We start from the raw sequence: 20,122 nt of genomic DNA, 5'->3' as shown, positions 1-20,122 counted from the left end.
GCGCCTGTAATCCCAGCTACTCGAGAGGCTGAGGCAGGAGAATGGCGTGAAGCCGGGAGGCAGAGCTTGCAATGAGCCGAGATTGTGCCACTGCACTCCAGCCTGGGGGACAGGGCGAGACTCCGTCTCAAAAAAAAAAAAAAAGTTCTCTTATATATCGTCATTATGGTGATGCTTCCATGACTATATATATTTGACCTAATTTGTTGAATTGTTCACTTAAAGTTGCTGGATTTTATTGCACATAAATTATACTTAAAGTTGAAAAAAATCTTCCCACAATCCCACCACATAAAGCAAACCACCATTAATATTATGACATCATTTCTTTCTGTTTTCATTTACATTTAATATACTCAAAATCGTGTTTTACTTGTATACTTTATACCCTACTTTAAAAAAAAATTTAAATACAAGCTTTGTATTATCACATGCTTTGAAAGAGCAATTTATAATAGCTGCTTATAATTTACCAAACTGTTCTTCTATTGTTGGACATTTACGTTGTTCACAAATTTTGCATATTATAAATAACTAAAGCTAGGAAAACATTTTACACGTGTGGTTTTTATTCTGGAAATTGGATCTTTTCTGAAGCCAAGTTCTGCGTAATATTTTGACTGAGTACTAGAATGCCTTCTAAGGGGCCTGCCTGCCACCAGTTGGCCTCCACTCTCACCTCTCCCTGCACTGTTGCCAGAGTTATTTCCCAAATACAATTGATGATGTCCCTTCCCGGATTATAACTCCAGTTGGCTTTCTGTTGCTTACAGCGTGAAGCCATGTTCTGTTGTAGCACAAGTGGCCTGTGATAAGTAGCTCTCAGCCTTCAACAGGTACTCTGCTATGGGTTGAACTGTGTCCCCTCAAAAAAGGTCCCAGTACCTCACAATGTGACCTTATTTGGAAGTAGGGTCAGTGCACATGTAATTAGTTAAGATGGGGTCATAACTGGAGTAGGCTGGGCCCTTAATCCAATATGACCAGCGTCTTGAGAAGAAGATAGCCATGTGAAGACACAGAGACACGGGGCAAATGCCAGGTGAAGACAGAGGCAGAGATAGGAGTGATGCATCTACAAGCCAAGGAAGGCCAAGGACCATCAGCCATCACCAGAATCCAGGAGACTGGCATGGAACAGATCCTTCCCTCACAGCCCTCAGAATCCCACTGACACCTTGATTTTGGACTTTGAGCCTCCAGAACTGTTATGCAATAAACTATTGTTTTAAGCTACCCAGTTTGTAGTACTATGTTACAGCAGTCCTAGGAAACTAATACACACTCAACCTCCCTATCACTCTGAACAGCCAATTCTTCCTTTTCAGAGCTTTACAAATACTCTTGTCACCTAAGAATGTTATCTACGTCTCCCTCCAACCCCACTACTTTGCCTGGCAAAGCTAAGACTTCTTTCCAATATCTCTTCCTGGGTGAAACTTTTCTGCTTTTCCTTTTGCCTCAGGAAGTTGACTACATAAACCCTCATTGGCCTATTGTAAATTGGACTTGCCCTGTATTATAATTATCAATGCTTCTTTAATATACTGAGATTTTTGAAAGCAGAGATCACATCTAACTCATTTTTGTGTATGAGTTAATGAGATCTTAATTGACACACTTCACAGAAGATGCACAACATGGTGGACACACTTTGGAATGACTCTGGAGTGAAACAGACCAGATCTGGTTTAAAGTTTAGGCTCCACACCTTATCAGCTACTGGAATCCTGGGCAAGTTGCATAACCTCTCTGAGCCTCAGTATCCTCATCTATAAAATGAGGTTAGTAATTTCTTTCTAATGGGTGATGAGAAATTGATGAGGTATCCTATGCGAATGTACATACAAACATGGTAGGCCTTTAGTAAATGTGTACCTTTTTCAACATACAATTACCATTTTTTTGTTGAGCATGTAGATAAGACTATAAAATATAAAGTTAGCATAAATATCTAGAAACAAAAGGCTGATTCTTGCAAATTTCATTTTTTTAAATGAGACATACTTCATTCACCAATTACTAACAGGATCACACTAAATAATTACCATCTTGTCATTTTGATTAAAGAGCTTTGTGGATCTTGCTTGGTGTGTTTACTGGGGATAACTTAACTTTCGGCAATCCTAGAAGTAAAAAATGAAAAACAAGGGGGAGAGAGAGAAAAAAAACAAACCAAACCAGAAACAGAACAGAGGGAAATAATCTGCTTCCCCGACAGGTCTCTGCCAACATCTAGTTCCCTGATGACTCATTTTTTTCCCTCGGGAGAGGAGTTATTTAGTCCATAATCATTCTGCCCCTTGGACCTTTCTGAACAAAAATGAGCATTGAGGAATGGGCCACACTGTAAGTCCAGCCCAGACCCAGGCTCACAGCATACCTCAGGGATCCCGAGGGAGCCCTGCACTCACACAGACGTGACCTGAACAAAGGTAGTAGAGTTCTGTCAGGATTCCTAACCCAATGCCAAGGCCTTCCCAGTTGCTACAAACTGGTTACAGATGGAGCCTTATTATTTTTTTCCGGTGAACACACAAAGCAAAGGTAACAAAATGAACACGTCAAGCCCAGCCCTTCAGAAGTCTTGTAAACCACTTACATCTGTTCTCATCAGCTCCATATCCAGCAATTTCCTGAAAATAGAGTGCATTTGTTTTCTTTAATGCTGTAACTTGTCAATCATAAGAGATGATCCTGAGACCATTAAACTGAGCTCCATTAGAACTGACACATTTTTATAGAACATTACTGTCTCAAAGCAGGATAAATGAGGCTCAGGACAGGCATAGCAGTCCTTTATTTTAAGGTTCAGGTCTCTAAAACAGAAGGAAATGGTAACAAACAATACCTGATTCTAGCAGTAGAGCAGAGGAGCTCACACTGCCCAGTTTAACTCTTGGCTTTGCCACTTTCTAGCTACTGCTGCAGTTTCCTTATCTGTCATATGAGGATAAGAACAGTACCTTTTTAAAAGCTTGCTGGAGAGATTAAATGAGATGATACATGGGCAATGCTTAGGACTGCATTTAGTACATGGTAATCCCTCAGAAATGAATGCTATTAATATAACTGTTAATATTGTTGACTCTTTCAGATTTCTGCAAAAGGCATTATCTCTATCTACAAAGAAACACTTGGGGCAACTCATTCTTTTTCTCAAACTAGCACATTTCTGGGAATAATATGGGATTTAAGCAATAAGTTGTCATCTAAGACAAAGCAATTCAGAGGGTGAATTATTCCAGGCATGTCTTGCCTGGAATGGCCCTAAAATGTTCCTTTGTGCCCAAAGTTTATTATAAAACATCCATCAGAGTCTTACAAAGTATACTCCAAACCACAAGGGCTGTTAAATCTCCAATCCACCCACTTTCAACCTCAGAAACTTCTCAACTCCATGCTCCAGGCAGCCAGCACCAATCAGCTGAGGTTGGCAAGGGGATAAAACAAAACCTATTTGTCATCTATAACATAAAACACAACTTGCAAAGAGGGCATGCAATCCATTTTATAATGGAGGTAGTGGGGGAGAGTAATAACCTCTGCCTTATGAACAAATGTCATCATACCAAAATTTACTTCTATGTAGTCTCAGGAGGTAAACTGTGAGAAGAAACCATTATTTAATTCAAAGTATATTTGAAATTGGTGAAATATTGAAGTGGGTAAGAAAGTTTTGTGTTTTAATTCTTCCAGGATACCACTCTTATATAGAAGCATTAACTCATTGCACAGTAAATTAGCAGCCCAAGGCAGAACTTCCAAATGACTATGCCAGGAATAATAATAATGCCCCTTTCAACCCTTGTGGCTTCTGAGGCTAGGGTGTTTGGGACAGCCCTATCCATGGCCATGAGGAGGCTCCTCCATGTACAGCAGCATGCTGTGTAAATATTTTCATTTTTATGTGTGCTGTGACCTGAAAAGTTTAGGAAATGAATACATTTAGGTTTACAATATACATTTAGTATTTAGGTCTACAGAATACTATATACATTAAGGTTTACAGAATACATTTAGTATTTATAATACTGGTTTAGGAAATGAATACATTTCCAAAGTCCCCTCATTTGTGACCATGGCAAAGCTTAAGCATTATATGGCTTATCCGAATCATAGTGTACGATACTAATAGATACTAGTAAAACTATATACGCATTCTTTATCTGAGAGCTCAGGCCTGTAATCAAAATTCTGTTAGGGTTAGTTTGTTTGCAAGGGACAGAGAAGCATTAAGGGTAGCATGAACAGTGAAAGCTTTTCACAAGGTCCACCAAGGGAGGCAGGAATCCTACAGGAAAAAATACATGGCCTATTCAGAGACAGGATATGGAAGCCCGAAGCTTGAGAGAGGCCTCAGCCACAAGAGAGTCTGGGTCTTCATCCTGACACTCCACTAATAACATGACTTGGCTATATTCTCTCTTTGCTTCCCTCTGGTTGTCTTACATTTTCTCCCAGTTGGCTTTTTCGCCCTCTAATTTTTCCACTAGTTCTTTGCTTCTATCTATTTCTAGGTTCTGATTCTCATAACTTCAGCCTCCTAATTCCTCCTGGTCCCTACTTCTACCCAATGGTCAATTTTAATCTTTCTTTTTCTCCCTCCCTCCTGCCCTCTGTATTTTTCAGTGTCCGTTCCTGCTGCTAACTCCCTATTTCACTTTACATTTTCTAGTCCACATTCTGGAGAATAAGAATCTGGGTGGCCCTACCAGTCCTTGTCTGGGCAGAACCTCAGGCCTTTTCCCAGGCCACTCACCAACCTATGGTTTGACTGATCTTGGTTCAAATGCTTACTGGCTGAGAGGGACTGGAGTCATGGGGTTCAAAACATGTCCCTTCAACAGAGCTGTGATGGGTGGGACAATTTTCCTTTGACAGTCTCTAGGTACAAAAGACACAATATATAAAGAACAAGCTCCCTCAAGTGAACAAGGTTTTATGTTTCCACTTATCAAAAAAGACCTCTTAAATACATTCACTGTATCATAAATAAATACTTTTGGTAATTTCTTTTTCTTTCTTCTTCTCTTTTTCCTTCTTTCCTTCCATCCATCCATCCATCCATCCATCCATCCATCTATCTATCCATTGACCCACCCATCCATCCAACAGAAACTTACTGATTCCATCTATCTCAAAAAAAAAAAAAATGAGATCTCTGATAATCATAATGGTCCTCAAGGACCATAAATCTACTAGGCAAGACAAGTTATGTGTGAAAATAATTTTAAGTGCCCTAAGAACAAAATGCCATGGAAATTCAAAGGAGAAAGACATCTTTTGGCTGGAGCAGATGACATTTCAGCTGGGGCCTGAAAGATGGGGAAGATTCCAATATTCATAGCAGACATAATGAACAAGAGGAGCCTAAGTCTAAAGTTAGTAGAATTTTGTTACATCAAAATTCAGATTTTGGCAATTAAAGTTATAGGAGAAAAGTAAAATTGTAAAAAATTCAAACCAGACTAAAAATATATAGCATAAAGTTTGTCTCTCCTCGTTGTTCACTTACTCTTCCATGAATCTTCCTTTCCAAAGGTAACTGCCATTAACTGCTTTCCATGAATTTGTGAGATGTTTTTCTATATCATTAAATTGAAGCTTTATAATTATTTGACTATTATATATTAACCCATTTTACAAAGAGGTAGGTTAAATAACTTGCCAAAAATCACACAGCCTAGTGTGTAAAGGGAGTTGAGATTTCAATCAAGTCCTGTTACTTCCAAATATTTGACTGTTTCCATCACATCTTGTGTGATGGGGCTGTTAGCTTGAAATGATATCAAAAAGCTCAATCAGTCCTGTGAATAGACCTTGTTTTTAGGGGTAATTTTGTACAGAGCTAGAAGAAAGCTAAAGGTGGGTACTCACACATTAGCCACTTACAATAGAAAGTCCTATATATACTGAGATGGTGTTTCAGTTCTCCCCTGACCTAAACTAAAGTTGTACCATAAGCTTTATTTCTGTGTCCAACAGAAAGTAAATTCTACTCTAATAACAGAGTGCTAATGACATTGTTGAAGGTTTAAGAGAAATCAGACATGTCTCTCTTCTACAATATCGTTTAAAATAAACCCAATAAATTATTTACCAACTTCCTACTAATAGGAAAGCTAATTCCATTTACTCAAGCTTCTTTCTTTCACATCCAAAGTGAAACTTCTAAAGGAATATATCATAGGGCATATGAGGAAAACTCAAGTTTTATGGTTATAGAACACTTACCCCAGACTGCCATGAAAACAGCAAAGAAGACAGTGGCTCCATTGTCAAAAAGGTGGGTTACCTGTGAATAATAAGAATCGGTGCTGAGTTAATTTCTCATATATGATATTCCAATTCAAATTTTTTCAAATTCTGTAAAAATAGCTGTGATTATATGATGAGTTTTACAGGCTTTGTTTTGGGTAGGGGGAATATTCCTTTTGAACCATAAATAAGAAAAGGCTTCCTCTAATTGCAAGGTAGTTCATATATAGAGGATACAATTTGTTCTCTTTATGTGGTTATCATCTAGTTGAACATTTATCAGCATCCTCAATAGTGCTACTAAGAATTCCCTTTTGTGCACAACAAAACTCTTATACACGTACATATGTGTATGGATATAGTTATATTTAGGACCAGGAAGGTATTGTTAGTGCTGCTTTAAAGGTTTTCAACTTCCCAAGCACTGTTTTTAATGCCTCATTTATTCACTTTGAAAACATGGCTATTTTGTTTATGCAGTTTTGAGCAAACATTTTCTGGGCTGCCCTCTGGATTTCAGCCTTATAAAAAAGAGCAGAACCATTAACTAAATCCAACTCTACCCTTATTAAAGCCTTGGGTAATCACTATATTTACCTACTGCACATAACACAAAGACAACTAGCAATACTTTATTGCTAGAATAATATATTCTATTGCAAACACCACAGAAGAAAGCAAAAATATCCATTTTTACTGCAAAACTGCCAAGCTCATTCCTGCCTCCAGTATAAATAATACCAATGTCCACGACAAATTGAAATGATGACTGATAGGTTCATAAAGAATAAACTTTTTTGGGGGTACTTTATAGCTACCTATAAAGTATACTTTATTGTTCCTTCGAGAATGCACCAAATATAAAGAGGTTTTTCATGTTATATCAGAACGTGAAGTATTTCAGATTATTCCAGAAGTTTCTCTTTCTTTGAATAGAGGAGAGATGGGCAGCACTCAAATACCTACTGTGAGACAAATGTCTGAAGCTTATCTATTTCATATGCCAGAGGGAATGTTAAGCTGTATATTGGGCACTCAGTATCAAACCAAGCTTGAAGGTTCTAGTGGTATTTGACTGGACTGTGCTCTCTATCAGAGTTTGTTGTTGTTTGTTTGTTTGTTTTTGAGATGGATTCTGACTCTGTCACCCAGGCTGGAGTGCAATGGCGCAATCTCGGCTCACTGCAACCTCCACCTCCTGGGTTCAAGTGATTTTCCTGTCTCAGCCTCCCAAGTAGCTGCGATTACAGGCACCTGCCATCATGCCCAGCTAATTTTTGTATTTTTGTAGAGATGGGGTTTCACCATGTTGGCCAGGCTGGTCTCAAACTCCTGACCTCAGGTGATCCGCCTGCCTCGGCCTCCCAAAGTGCTGGGATTACAGGCGTGAGCCACCGCGCCCAGCCTCTATCAGAGTATTTACTGAGAGTTGCTAGAAAGTGTAGCTTGCACCATCAGTGTCCATTCTGGAATGGACTGCAGTTATCATTGTTTTGGCTACCCAGATCATCTGTCTTCCATTCTCCTTTCTCCAGGTAACTCCTGCTGGTCCCAAGGGACACATGGCTCAAAATAGAACCAATCAGAATACTGCCCTGGGGCTGATACACAAACATTTGGAGACAGACAGCTTTCTACTGCAGTTATCAATTTGACAATATATGAATGAGGAGGGGTAAGGTTATAGGGGCTCCGGTTCCCAATGAGATAGTCAGTTAGCTTAAGCTGATGACACCTTCTGCCAAAATCAGTCCTGGAGAAGCAAGGTAGTAGATTCCAGGAACTAACAAAACACAAAAACAAAAAACAAAGACCCTGAGAAACCTCAGGGGAGATGGGAGGTTATCTTGAACTGGTATGTGTGTGATGGTGGTGGTGTGTGGGGAGAGGTAGGTTGTAGATACCAGGTAGAGTGAGAGCACAGGTTAGAGAAATACATAAGCTCTACTCTAGCCTCTCTCCCTCAAATGGCCATTGGACAATTAGTTTCCCCTCCCTCAGAAATCAGCTAAGCAGGCCACACCACAGGTGCTGGTGTTCCTGGAGCAATATCAGGGAATGCTCAAAGTCCCGCTCTGTTAGACATGGGTGAAAAGCAGGTGCTACCTGGATAGCTGCCCTGGGGCATTCACTCCATAGTCCACCTCCTCTTAAACCCCAGCATTGGCAGATTATAATCAAGGGAAAGTGCCCAATTCTGCTTTGTTCTAAGCAGGTTTAAAAATGAAACTGACCAGAAAAGTCCTCTGATAGAGTAGTAGCACTCAGTCGTGCCTGGGGCACGCTGTCCTCTCTGTAACTCACCAGGACTGACAAACTTGGCCTTGGCCTCTGACCCTTACTCAAAGTGGCTGACGCCTCCAGAGGACAAGTACCCAACAGGCCAAAATAATGAAATATATGGGGAAGACAACAACCCCTCCCCTCCAAAGAAGATTCCCATAGACATACTGTAGCAGCAGACCAGGAGTTTAAAATAAGCACAAAAATCCACTTAAGGAGACAAGGGAAGGAAAACGTAAGCCTGGAGCCAAGGCAGCTGGTAGCCATCTTTTCTATTGTACAGAGAACTAGTCTACAGAATGATCATGTGGGCAGGGACACCGGGGTCCCTGGAGGAACAGTTCCAGGCTGTGAGGCCCTCATGATCCCACAGTGTGAGCCACCCCAGTATCTGTTCTGGCAAAATGTACCATTACATCACTTTCTGACTAAGCCAGTTGGAGTTGGGTTTCTGATTCTTGCAAACACAAGAGTCAAGGATACAGCATCCCTATCAGCACAACAGCCACTGATTGGACTAGATCCCAGCTCCAATCTGATTTAATATTTCTATGTATCCACAGTCCCATGAAATCACTCTGACATCTCTAATAAATATTTCTAAAGGAAACCCTGTATAACTCCAATTCTGTCATTCTAAGGCTTTTTATCTTTCATTTTACTAAGTTTCTAGGCAAGGCCAAATGTTAAATTCAGAATCTAAACATCTTGTGGCTCAGTAGGGCACAGTGGTAAAGAAGGCATGTTTTGCAGTGCAATAAACCAAGGCCCAGCTAGTTATTGCTGCATGACCATGCATGAGTAATTTTTACCTCTTTGAGTCTCTGAATAAAATGGAAATAATAACACCTATCTTGAAGTTGCTGTAAGAATTAGAAATAATCAATGTAGATTGTCTAGCTATTATTATAGCTGTAACTATTATAATTATTATTGTTCTAGGTCTTAAGTTAGGGAGAATAACTCCCAAAATAAGCCCCTATAAAATCTGAGCACTCATAAACTATTCATGATGATTCTTTAAAAGAATTATTAAGGATCTCCTAAAAAGAGAATTTTACTCAAGCATATCTTTCCACATTAAAAAAATACTAGGCTTCTGCTTTTGGGGTTTCCCCAGAAGCAGAATTTTAAAACCTGAGTCATTCAGGTTTATATCTGACCTTTAAACAAAATTATATTACTGACAAAGCTCTTGATGCTCACCAAATCTCTATGTCCTAAAGTCACTCTGTTAAATTTATCCTTATCCACTCAGGTCTATCTGAGTGTTTCCTAAAGATAGGGCTGAGAGCATTTTGTGCTTTTTTTGTCCCTTGCAACATAAGAGCTCAAATCTTTCTAAAACCACAGCTCACTGCTGCAGTCTGGGCTCCTCCCACACAGACCGGCCACCTGCAGTACTAAAGACATTATAGATAGGCGGGATCCTGGGTTGCCTATCAAATGTTCCCTTGTTTAAAATGAACAAAACTCTGCAATGCCAAGAGAGTAATTAGATAGATCCAGGCTTCAGTGATTACAAAAGCTGGATAAAAATCTGCCAATGCCATTTATATCTGAATCTGGGCAAGCCAAAAGGCAGTAGCTCTTGGAAAAGTCTTCGCAAACTCAAACTCCAGCTATTGTTTTGTGTTATGGACACCACCACCTAAGTATCAAAAAACTCTAGGAATGTGAGGAATATGTCTAAGAAATGAAGTAAGGCATATCACGAGAAAGAGGTATGCAATAACACATAATAGAAATAGTGGTGTCATGTATTTTTTTTTCTCATAGCACTTTCACATATATTCTCTTCTTTAGTCCTCACGTCATGCCAATAGGGTAGGACAGAGAGGACACATATTTCCTGTATTTTAGAGACAAGAAAGCTCAGAAGACTGAGCTTCTTTCTATGAAAAAAGAGTTTCTTAGAAAGGGGGCACATTTCAGGGCTAAAGAGGTAAGTGGCAGAGCTAGCCTTAAATGGAGGTCATTTTGACAATAATGATGATGAAGAGGAGGCAAATGATGATAGCTGTCATTTACTGAGGTCTATTTACCAAGCACTATGCTCAGTATACACCTTAACTCCGTGTGAAAGAAGCATCATGGTCTCCATTTTGCAGATGAGAAAACTGAGACTCAAAGAAGTTAAATATCTTATTCCCAGATAGAGAAATGGTAAACAGCAGAGTCAAAATTTGGACCTAACTTTCTCTGACTCCAGCACCGTGCTCCTCACACTGTGCCATGCTGCAGCTCCATGGATGATGTCTAGAGCCATGCCTTCCAAATACATGGACAATTAACAAAGATATGGGAATTAGAATACTGAATGATGGAGATAAGTCTATCCTACAACATTCACTTGAAAATCAAAGACTGGAAATGACAGAATAGAATTACCCACCATCCCTCAGGAAGGTGTATGTTAAATTCAATTCATCTAAAATGCTACAGTTTGAAATTACCTTGGCATATACACAGCTGTCTGACAGCCTCATGAATGGACAGTATTTATCACACACAGGACACATGATGATATCTGTAGCTTGGCAGACTTCTTTACTGGAAAAGAGAACAGAAAGGACTGCTTTTTGATGACATGGAACATTTTTTTCTAACTTCACCAGAATGTTCAACTAGTAAATAAGATCCAGTAGGTTAAATGTTTGCCCTTAGAAGCATCTTAGCTTTATCTGTTATTAATGTAAACAAGTTCTTGCCCATTTAAATAATTTGGTAAACCTACTTATGAGGCTGTTCCTTATCTTTATGTATTAATAAGTTAAACTCAGGAAAATACATGAAGCCAAACATTGATTGTTATATCCCAAATTATAGAAATGTCCTTCACTTTTCAAAGGTCTGAAGCAATTTCATACTGAATTAAGGGAGTAAGAAGATATATAAAGATACTTATCTTGATCTCTATGTGTATAATAAGTTAAAACTAATATGGAAAACAAAACATAAATGACTAGAGATTCTAGCCCTATCCTGGGGGAAAACTATATTTAAGTAACACATTAACAATTTCACCAGAAAGTAAAATGTTTTCGTAGGTGGGAGGCTTAATCACTCACTTTTATTTTTGCAATCACATTTAAAAGGCATATTTACAATTTAAGATCATTGTCCAGCCTTGCAACAAGATCTCTGTGAGTACCTTGACCTATATTCTGGTGAGACAACCAAGATAATGGTCATTGACACTGAACCGCTCCCAAGATACTAGCAAGCTGGTGAGATGTCTTTCTGGCTCAAGTTGTAAAAACACAGAATTCATAAGAGAGAATTGTTAGTTCACTATTTTGCAGTATCAGCTAAGAAAAAAAGTAAAAAATTAAAAAAAGAGAGCACTTATAGCCAGTGAATGAAGGTGGCTTGTTCTGTGGATATATAGTGGCTTGTATGTCTGAAAAGGTAACTTTTACTTGCATGGTATCTGAAGACCATGGCAGCAAGGACAATGGATGGAGAGGTCCTAGTGAACTGAAACTTTGAGTTTTTCCATGAGAGGGTAGGAAGTTTGAGTGAAAAGCTAAATGTCTCCACAATCTGTGAATACCCCCAAAGTGCAAACAGCCACCTCTAAGTACTAAACAAAGGCAAACGCATCCAAGAGCTCCCCGTACCTGACTTGGCTGTGATCCAGAGTGGTGACGCCATACAAAAAGACAAACAATCCAATGAAGGCAGCTGGGAAGAGCATGCCGGTGTACCAGCCCAACCAGGCAAAATATAACCCAATCTTCTCTCCAAAGTACCGCCTGTTAAAGACACAATGGCCTTGCAAATTACAGTGCAGTGTGTAAAGTTAAGCATTATGAAACTTCGTATAGTCATTTTACTTTGTAGCGGCCTTACGAGGTAAGCTGCAAGCAAGGTAAGCCAAGATAATAGAACATCCAATCAAATCTAGGATCTGGGCTTACATTTCTTCTACTACTACTCTATAGCAGAACTAGAATTAGCCCTTCCATAAAATAACCTGGTTGTATACAAGCTTATTCTGAGAAGACAGAATGGACTGGAAGGGGCCAGAGTGGGCAAAGGGAGACCAACTAGGCACACGGCTGTCATAGTCCAGGTAACAAGTGAAGGCAGTGGAAATGCTGAGGTGGGGCCCGATTCGAGAGATATGGTGGAAGTAAAACCTATAGGATGGGAACTGTTTAAGAGATGACATTCCCTAGATGCTCCACAACTTTCATTCTACTCAAGGCTTGGTTGTGCTTTTCATCCCCCTTTGTTTGCCCAACATAAATGCCACTGTTCTTCAGGGCTCAGCTCTCCAGAGACTTCCACAGGGGTGCTGCCACATCCGTTCTTTCCATTTTTCTGAATTACTGTAAAACTTATGGCCTCTGTCACACATTTTACCTAATTATGCATGGCCTTATATTTTCTTTTTTTTTTTAATTTTTTTTTTTATTATACTTTAAGTTTTAGGGTACATGTGCACATTGTGCAGGTTAGTTACATATGTACACATGCGCCATGCTGGTGCGCTGCACCCACTAGCTCGTCATCTAGCATTAGGTATATCTCCCAATGCTATCCCTCCCCCCTCCCCCCTCCCCACCACAGTCCCCAGAGTGTGATATTCCCCTTCCTGTGTCCATGTGATCTCATTGTTCAATTCCCACCTATGAGTGAGAATATGCGGTGTTTGGTTTTTTGTTCTTGCAATAGTTTACTGAGAATGATGATTTCCAATTTCATCCATGTCCCTACAAAGGACATGAACTCATCATTTTTTATGGCTGCATAGTATCCCATGGTGTATATGTGCCACATTTTCTTAATCCAGTCTATCATTGTTGGACATTTGGGTTGGTTCCAAGTCTTTGCTATTGTGAATAATGCCGCAATAAACATACGTGTGCATGTGTCTTTATAGCAGCAAGATTTATAGTCCTTTGGGTATATACCCAGTAATGGGATGGCTGGGTCAAATGGTATTTCTAGTTCTAGATCCCTGAGGAATCGCCACACTGACTTCCACAATGGTTGAACTAGTTTACAGTCCCACCAACAGTGTAAAAGTGTTCCTATTTCTCCACATCCTCTCCAGCACCTGTTGTTTCCTGACTTTTTAATGATTGCCATTCTAACTGGTGTGAAACTGGATCCCTTCCTTACACCTTATACAAAAATCAATTCAAGATGGATTAAAGACTTAAACGTTAGACCTAAAACCATAAAAACCCTAGAAGAAAACCTAGGCATCACCATTCAGGACATAGGCATGGGCAAGGACTTCATGTCCAAAACACCAAAAGCAATGGCAACAAAAGACAAAATTGACAAATGGGATCTAATTAAACTAAAGAGCTTCTGCACAGCAAAAGAAACTACCATCAGAGTGAACAGGAAACCTACAAAATGGGAGAAAAATTTTGCAACCTACTCATCTGACAAAGGGCTAATATCCAAAATCTACAATGAACTCAAACAAATTTACAAGAAAAAAACAAACAACCCCATCAAAAAGTGGGCAAAGGACATGAACAGACACTTCTCAAAAGAAGACATTTATGCAGCCAAAAAACACATGAAAAAATGCTCATCATCACTGGCCATCAGAGAAATGCAAATCAAAACCACAATGTATTTTCTTTTCTCGATGTTTCAAGTATGCGGGGCCTGTGTTGCTGAGGAAAACTGAGTTTTTCAGAGCCAGAGACCATTTGGCGTCTGTTTGGCTTTGCCAATAGTACTTAGCACAGTACTAGAAACACAATAGACAGTTAATTAATATGCATTGACTAACCAAAACTGCAAAATCTTAATCAAAATACTGTCATGAATGGGAAATGTGTTGCCTATGGCAATTATCTGTGATTTCTAATCAGTGCAATCCTGTAACATGGCACTGAGGCTGGGAAGAGAATTTACTTTTGTTTTCCCCCCCACTGTTTATCATACATTGAGTCTCACCAAAGGAAAATGATCTTATCTCAGAAAATATTTTCCATTCACTCAGATTATCTGGATTATTTGTTACCAACACAAGGAATGGATCACAATTCATCAATGCCCTTGGAACACTTGGTGATAAGGGCTCAAATATAAAGTGCATTGTCTTTTGTTTGTCCTCCCCTCTGGGCTCATTTTATTTTATGGCCCTGGTATTTAAGTGAAACAACACATCTAGCTAGTCTAGGAAATGAGACATGACTTTCTCTTTAATAAGGAATCCAGGAAATGTGGGTTGTTATTACCCAATCTTAACCAGCCTCTAAATAAATAATGAGATGTCAGAGAATAATGCTGCCAAGGCAGAAGGTTAGGCAGATATAGATGGTTAAAAAAACACACACACACATATTTACACACATATACACCATGGGATACTATGCAGCCAAAAAAAGGATGAGTTCATGTCCTTTGCAGGGACATGGATGAAGCTGGAAACCATCATTCTTGGCAAACTATCATAAGATCAGAAAACCAAACACCACATGTTCTCACTCGTAAGTGGGAGTTGAACAATGAGAACACATGGACACAGGGAGGGGAACATCACACACCAGGGCCTATGGGGGGTGGGGGGCTAGGGGAGGGATAACATTAGGAGAAATACCTAAAGTAGGTGACGGGTTGATGGGTAGCAGCAAACCACCATGGCACATGTATACCTATGTAACAAAACTGCATGTTCTGCACATGTAACCCAGAACTTAAAGTATAATAATAATAAAAAAACATACATTTCCACTTCACAATTATCATAGGTTAAAAGCTGATATACTTTTTGATCTGCAGATTAAAAGAATCTTTAAAGGTTATTAGTTTTGAATGAAAACTAAGCCTGAAATGTATTGGAATGACAGTACTCCATTTGTCCTATTTGCTAACACTAGTAAATATTTTACTTTGTCAGTAATATGTGTAAGCAGTGTTACCTTTGTACAAGATGGTTTGTCAATAAGACTCACATGGGTGACTCGCTTCTTACGAAGTCTTGTGACAGGCCTGGCTGATCTCACATGCCCATTCCTGGGCCCCTCTCTAAGACTCTTTTTGGGGGAAATTCCATCCTCATCAGAGCGATGGTACGTTTACCAAGAACAGCTGATGTCCTCAGATGAGTTTCCCCCTTGTGAAGAAGCCAGATATGAGTGAGAGCTGTACACTTCAGGCTCTTTTTGCTTCATTGAGAGCTTGTCCCAGATGACAGTCTGCCCTAATCATTCTGTGCAAGCTTTATATTTGCAGCTGATTAAAAACTCACCTTACAAGATCCAAAGGTTGGTATTTATACCACACGCCCCAGGAGGCCCAGCACTCATAGAGTAGATGTCGGTGGTTTTCTGCTCCATGGGTTCGAATGGAGTTTTTACTTCTATAACTTCCCTGGGATAAAAACACCACTGCCAGTGAGGTAGTACTCACAAAAGTCACAAGGAAATGCTGATGGTAACGTAAGTGTCTTACAGCAGGTGTTGTGATAGGAGTGGTATGAGAAAGAAATGAATCCTCTCTATTAAAGGGCAGGCAGTTTGATGAGTTATTCTGGACATTGTCTTGCTACTGCTGATATCTAGTAAAATGCACGTGCTTGCTATAATCAGGAAGGTTAGAACTGAGTTCAAATTCAATTCTGCTACTTTTCAGCTAGAAGATCCTGGACAAGTTCCCTAAATGCTCTGAGCTTTGTTTTCCTAATCCATAGTGGAACTAATATTTGTCCCATTTGGTTTCTTATGTGGTTTGAATGAATAAAGTGTCTGGCCCAGGGGCCATGCCCAAGACTTATTAGTTCTCTTCCCTACTTCTTTTTATTTATTTATTTATTTATTTTTTGAGACTGGGTTTCACTCTGTTGCCCAGGCTGGAGTGCAGTGGCGCAATCTCAGCTCACTGCAACCTCCAACTCCCAGGCTCAAGCAATCCTCCCACCTCAGCCTCCCAAGTAGCTGGGACCATAGGCATGTGCCACCATGCACGGCTAACTTTTGTATTTTTTGTAGAGATGGGGTTTTGCCATATTGCCCAGGCTAGTCTCGAATTCCTAGACTCAAGCGATCTGTCCCCCTCGGCCTCCCAATGTGCTGGGATTACAGGTGTGAGCCACTGTGCCTGGCCTCTCTTCCCACTTCTTTCAAGATAGGATAGTTGGTAAACAGCCATAGTTGTAACCTTGTCACAATGTTATCGACAAGAAAATTCTAGAATGTAAAAGCTGGAAGTCACTTCAGAATTCTTGTAATTCAAATTTAATTCAACCTCCTCATTGAAGAAGTGAGGAGACAAAGGGCCAGAGAGGTGCATGTTTTTCTGAGGTTAGTTTGTGGCAATGATAGTTTCACAAAGAGAAACGGTACTTTCTGGAGGCAAGCTAATTATTCATATTAAGTGGAGAAGCCCTTTCTTATTTATTTATTTATTTATTTTTGCTAGAGACAATGTCTCAATATGTTGCCCAGGCTGGTCTCAAACTCCTGAACTCAAGCAATACTTCCACCTTGGCCTCCCAAAGTGCTGGGGTTACAGGCCTGAGCCACCACACCTGATAAGAAGTCCTTTCTTAATGGAAAGAACACAGGGCTAGGAGAAAGAAACTCAGGTGAGTCTCAGATCAACCACCAACTCATTGTGTGACTTAAGGAGGTTTCACCTTTCTCTAAACCTCTATCTAAATCTTTAACGTGAAACAAGAGCAGCAGTATCTGACCTTCTGCCTTTTTGCCTCTGAGGTTAAATAATATAATCAAGTTAAACTGAGAGTAAAAAGTCAGAAAAGCAATGATGCAATGATTGCTGCTGCTATTACCAATTTGGAACTTCTCATGGAATACAGGGCTTTACTGAGATAGGAAAGTCATTGTGAAAGGCATGAGTCACTCTGTGGGGCTTTGTAGCTGCATCTCCTCAGACACCCCCATGCCCACCCACCCACTCCCCTGCACAGACGCTTCTGCCACTTACCATCTCAGACACTGCCCATACCATGAGCTGGGGCTGAGAGCAGGGAGGATGCAGTTCTCACAAAACCCTTTTCTGGGCAATGCCAACTAACAATGACATGATGAAGCCACATGATGTTTTGGGGAACAGTATGTCTTTAGAGTTCAGAAACACCTGCGTATGGCTCTAGCAACCTTTGTGTCAAAATGTTTGCTTCTGTCATAGTAAATGGAGCATTCCAAACATGTTTCCTGGCAGTCTAAACAGAGTTTCAGATGGCAGCTTCTGGTTTTCTTAATAAATAAGGTTCTGAAAATTCTACCTCATCTTTTGTACCCTCTTGGTGTTTAAAATTAAGAGAAGTACCACTGTAAGCCAAAAAAAAGTATGTTTTGGAAAGACTTGCCATTTACGGAGAGTTGGAACCGTGTTCCAAAGTCTATTGAGAAATTATTACCATTGTTTCCAACAGAAGGCTGTACTGAACATCAGCTAACAGTTGCTGCACATTGGCTACTTTGTGAGGTCCCAGAGGACAGAGGCTATGACATTTATCTTTGTATTCTCTGTGCCATAGAGTGACCACAGTAGGGGTGCAACACCATGAAAATGACAATAATTTCTCAATAATCATGAGGGATTACGTTCCTAAAAACCCAGGTGTAGGGGAATTCTGGATTAAATAATTCTGTGGAAAGTAGAGCTGGGGTAATTAGTTACACTTGCGAAAGTAATTTATATGATGGAGACTATGTAGGAAATAGAGTCACAGTATTTATACATCTTAGGTGAACAATGATGAGTACATTATTAATTTTTATTTGTCACCCGTTGGTTACCACAGACTTTTCAAGATGGCTTCCTCCCACTCTTTTAAGGAATAGCTATACATTTATTTGTTGCAAAGACTATATATTTCAAGAACATTCTTCTTGTGGATTTGGTGCCTCATGCAAATTGTCAATGCCTTTTTAATTTTATGACTTAAAGTCTCTAAGCCATTCCTATGAATTCATGCTGCATGACTACTGATTTAAGTATTCTCGCAATTACATAAAAAGATATATAGAAATAAATCTATGCTGAGGAAGAGATATAACAATTGAAGCAGACCCTCCCTAATTACCCACTGAACAAATTAAATTCATTCTGAGCAAATGTCAACAAATTCAATTATTGACTGTCTCTAGAAGCTGATTTTAGTAACAAACAATTGAAAGAAAGATAAGGATTAAAGACAGCACAATACCTCATGCAGGGGAAACGCAGCTTCATAGGAGCCATTGGTAAGCAAACGATTCAGACCTAAAACAGCAAATAAGTCCATTTGAATTAATACAGAGTTTGAATACTCACAATGTTCAAAACAAATGTAAGTGTGGTGCTTTTTGGAGGAAACAATCTAGGCTATCAACCCTCTTAGGGGCACCAAGAGTTAGAAAAAAAGCTCTGCTGCCGTGAAATTGGGATCAAGGGCTGGGAAATTCACTAAAAAAATTAAAATATTTGACCGTCAAATAAAGATCGAATATATTCAAAGTGTATAATGTGATGACTTGATATGCATATACATTATGTAATGATTACCACAATCACATTAACACATCTATCTCCACCCATGCTGTACATTAGATCCCCAGAACTCATTCATTTTATAAATGAAACTTTATACTCTTTGATCAACACCTCCCCATGTTCCCCATCCCCAGGGCCTGGCAACCACTATTCTACTCTCTGTTTCTAAGAGTTTGGCTTTTTAAGATTCTACATATAAGTGAGATCATGCAGTATTTGTCTTTCTGTGTCTGGTTTATTTCACCTAGCATGATGCCTTCCATCCAAGTTCATCCATGTTGCAAATGGCAGGATTTTCTTCTTTTTTATGGTTGAACAATATTCCATTGTATATATGTACCACAATTCCTTTATCCATTCTTCCATCAGGGGACACTTGGGTTGTTTTCATATCTTGGCTATTGTAAATAATGCTGCAATGAACATGGACGTGCAGATATCTCTTCAAGATACTGATTTCAATTCCTTGGGATATGTACCCAAAAGTAGGGTTGCACAGGATTGCTGTATCATACGGTAGTTCATTTTTTATTTTTTAAAGAACCTCTATATTGTTTTTCACCACAGCTGAACCAATTTACATTCCTACTAAGAGCGCACAAGTGTTTCCTTTTCTCCACACACTTGCCAACACTTACCACTTTTTGATAAGAGCCATTCTAATGGGTGTGAGATGATACTTCACCGTGGTTTTGATTTGCATATCTCTGATGATTAGTGATATTGAGCACCTTTTCATACACCTGTTGGCCATTTGTGTGTTTTATATGGAAAAATGTCTATTCAGTTTCTCTGCCCATTTTAACTTTTAAAATTTTTTTCCTTCTTTTATTTTAGGTTCAGGGAGTACACATGCAGGTTTGTGACATGGGTAAATTGTGTGTTGGGGGATTTGGTGTAATTATTATGTCACCCAGGTAATGAGCATAGTACTGACAGGTAGTTTTCCAATCCTCATCCTCCTCTCACCCTCCACCCTCAAGTAGGCCCCAGTGTCTCCTGTTCCCTTCTTTGTCCATGTGTACTCAATGTTTAACTCCCACTTATAAGTGAGAACATGTGGTGTTTGGTTTTTCTATTACTGCATTAATTCACCTAG

At 39.5% G+C, this 20,122-nt stretch overlaps 1 protein-coding gene across 18 annotated transcripts in view; it reads right to left on the bottom strand.

The window, feature by feature from the left end:
- Positions 1–20,122, bottom strand: part of ANO4 (anoctamin 4) — a 413,407-nt gene that overhangs the window by 74,481 nt on the left and 318,804 nt on the right. For all 18 annotated transcript variants that reach the window (XM_009426095.5, XM_009426094.5, XM_009426098.5 and 15 more), the window contains 5 exons: positions 18,698–18,753; positions 15,773–15,894; positions 12,168–12,302; positions 11,001–11,097; positions 6,238–6,298 (listed from right to left, as the gene is read on the bottom strand). In XM_009426095.5, the coding sequence (XP_009424370.2) occupies positions 6,238–6,298; positions 11,001–11,097; positions 12,168–12,302; positions 15,773–15,894; positions 18,698–18,753 (471 nt within the window). The remainder of the gene's footprint in view (positions 1–6,237; positions 6,299–11,000; positions 11,098–12,167; positions 12,303–15,772; positions 15,895–18,697; positions 18,754–20,122) is intronic.

This window comes from Pan troglodytes, chromosome 10 (assembly GCF_028858775.2).
Source record: "Pan troglodytes isolate AG18354 chromosome 10, NHGRI_mPanTro3-v2.0_pri, whole genome shotgun sequence".
Classification (NCBI taxonomy): Eukaryota; Metazoa; Chordata; class Mammalia; order Primates; family Hominidae; genus Pan; species Pan troglodytes.
Note: the sequence above shows the minus strand (reverse complement) of the source record. Positions and strands in the feature narration are given on the sequence as shown.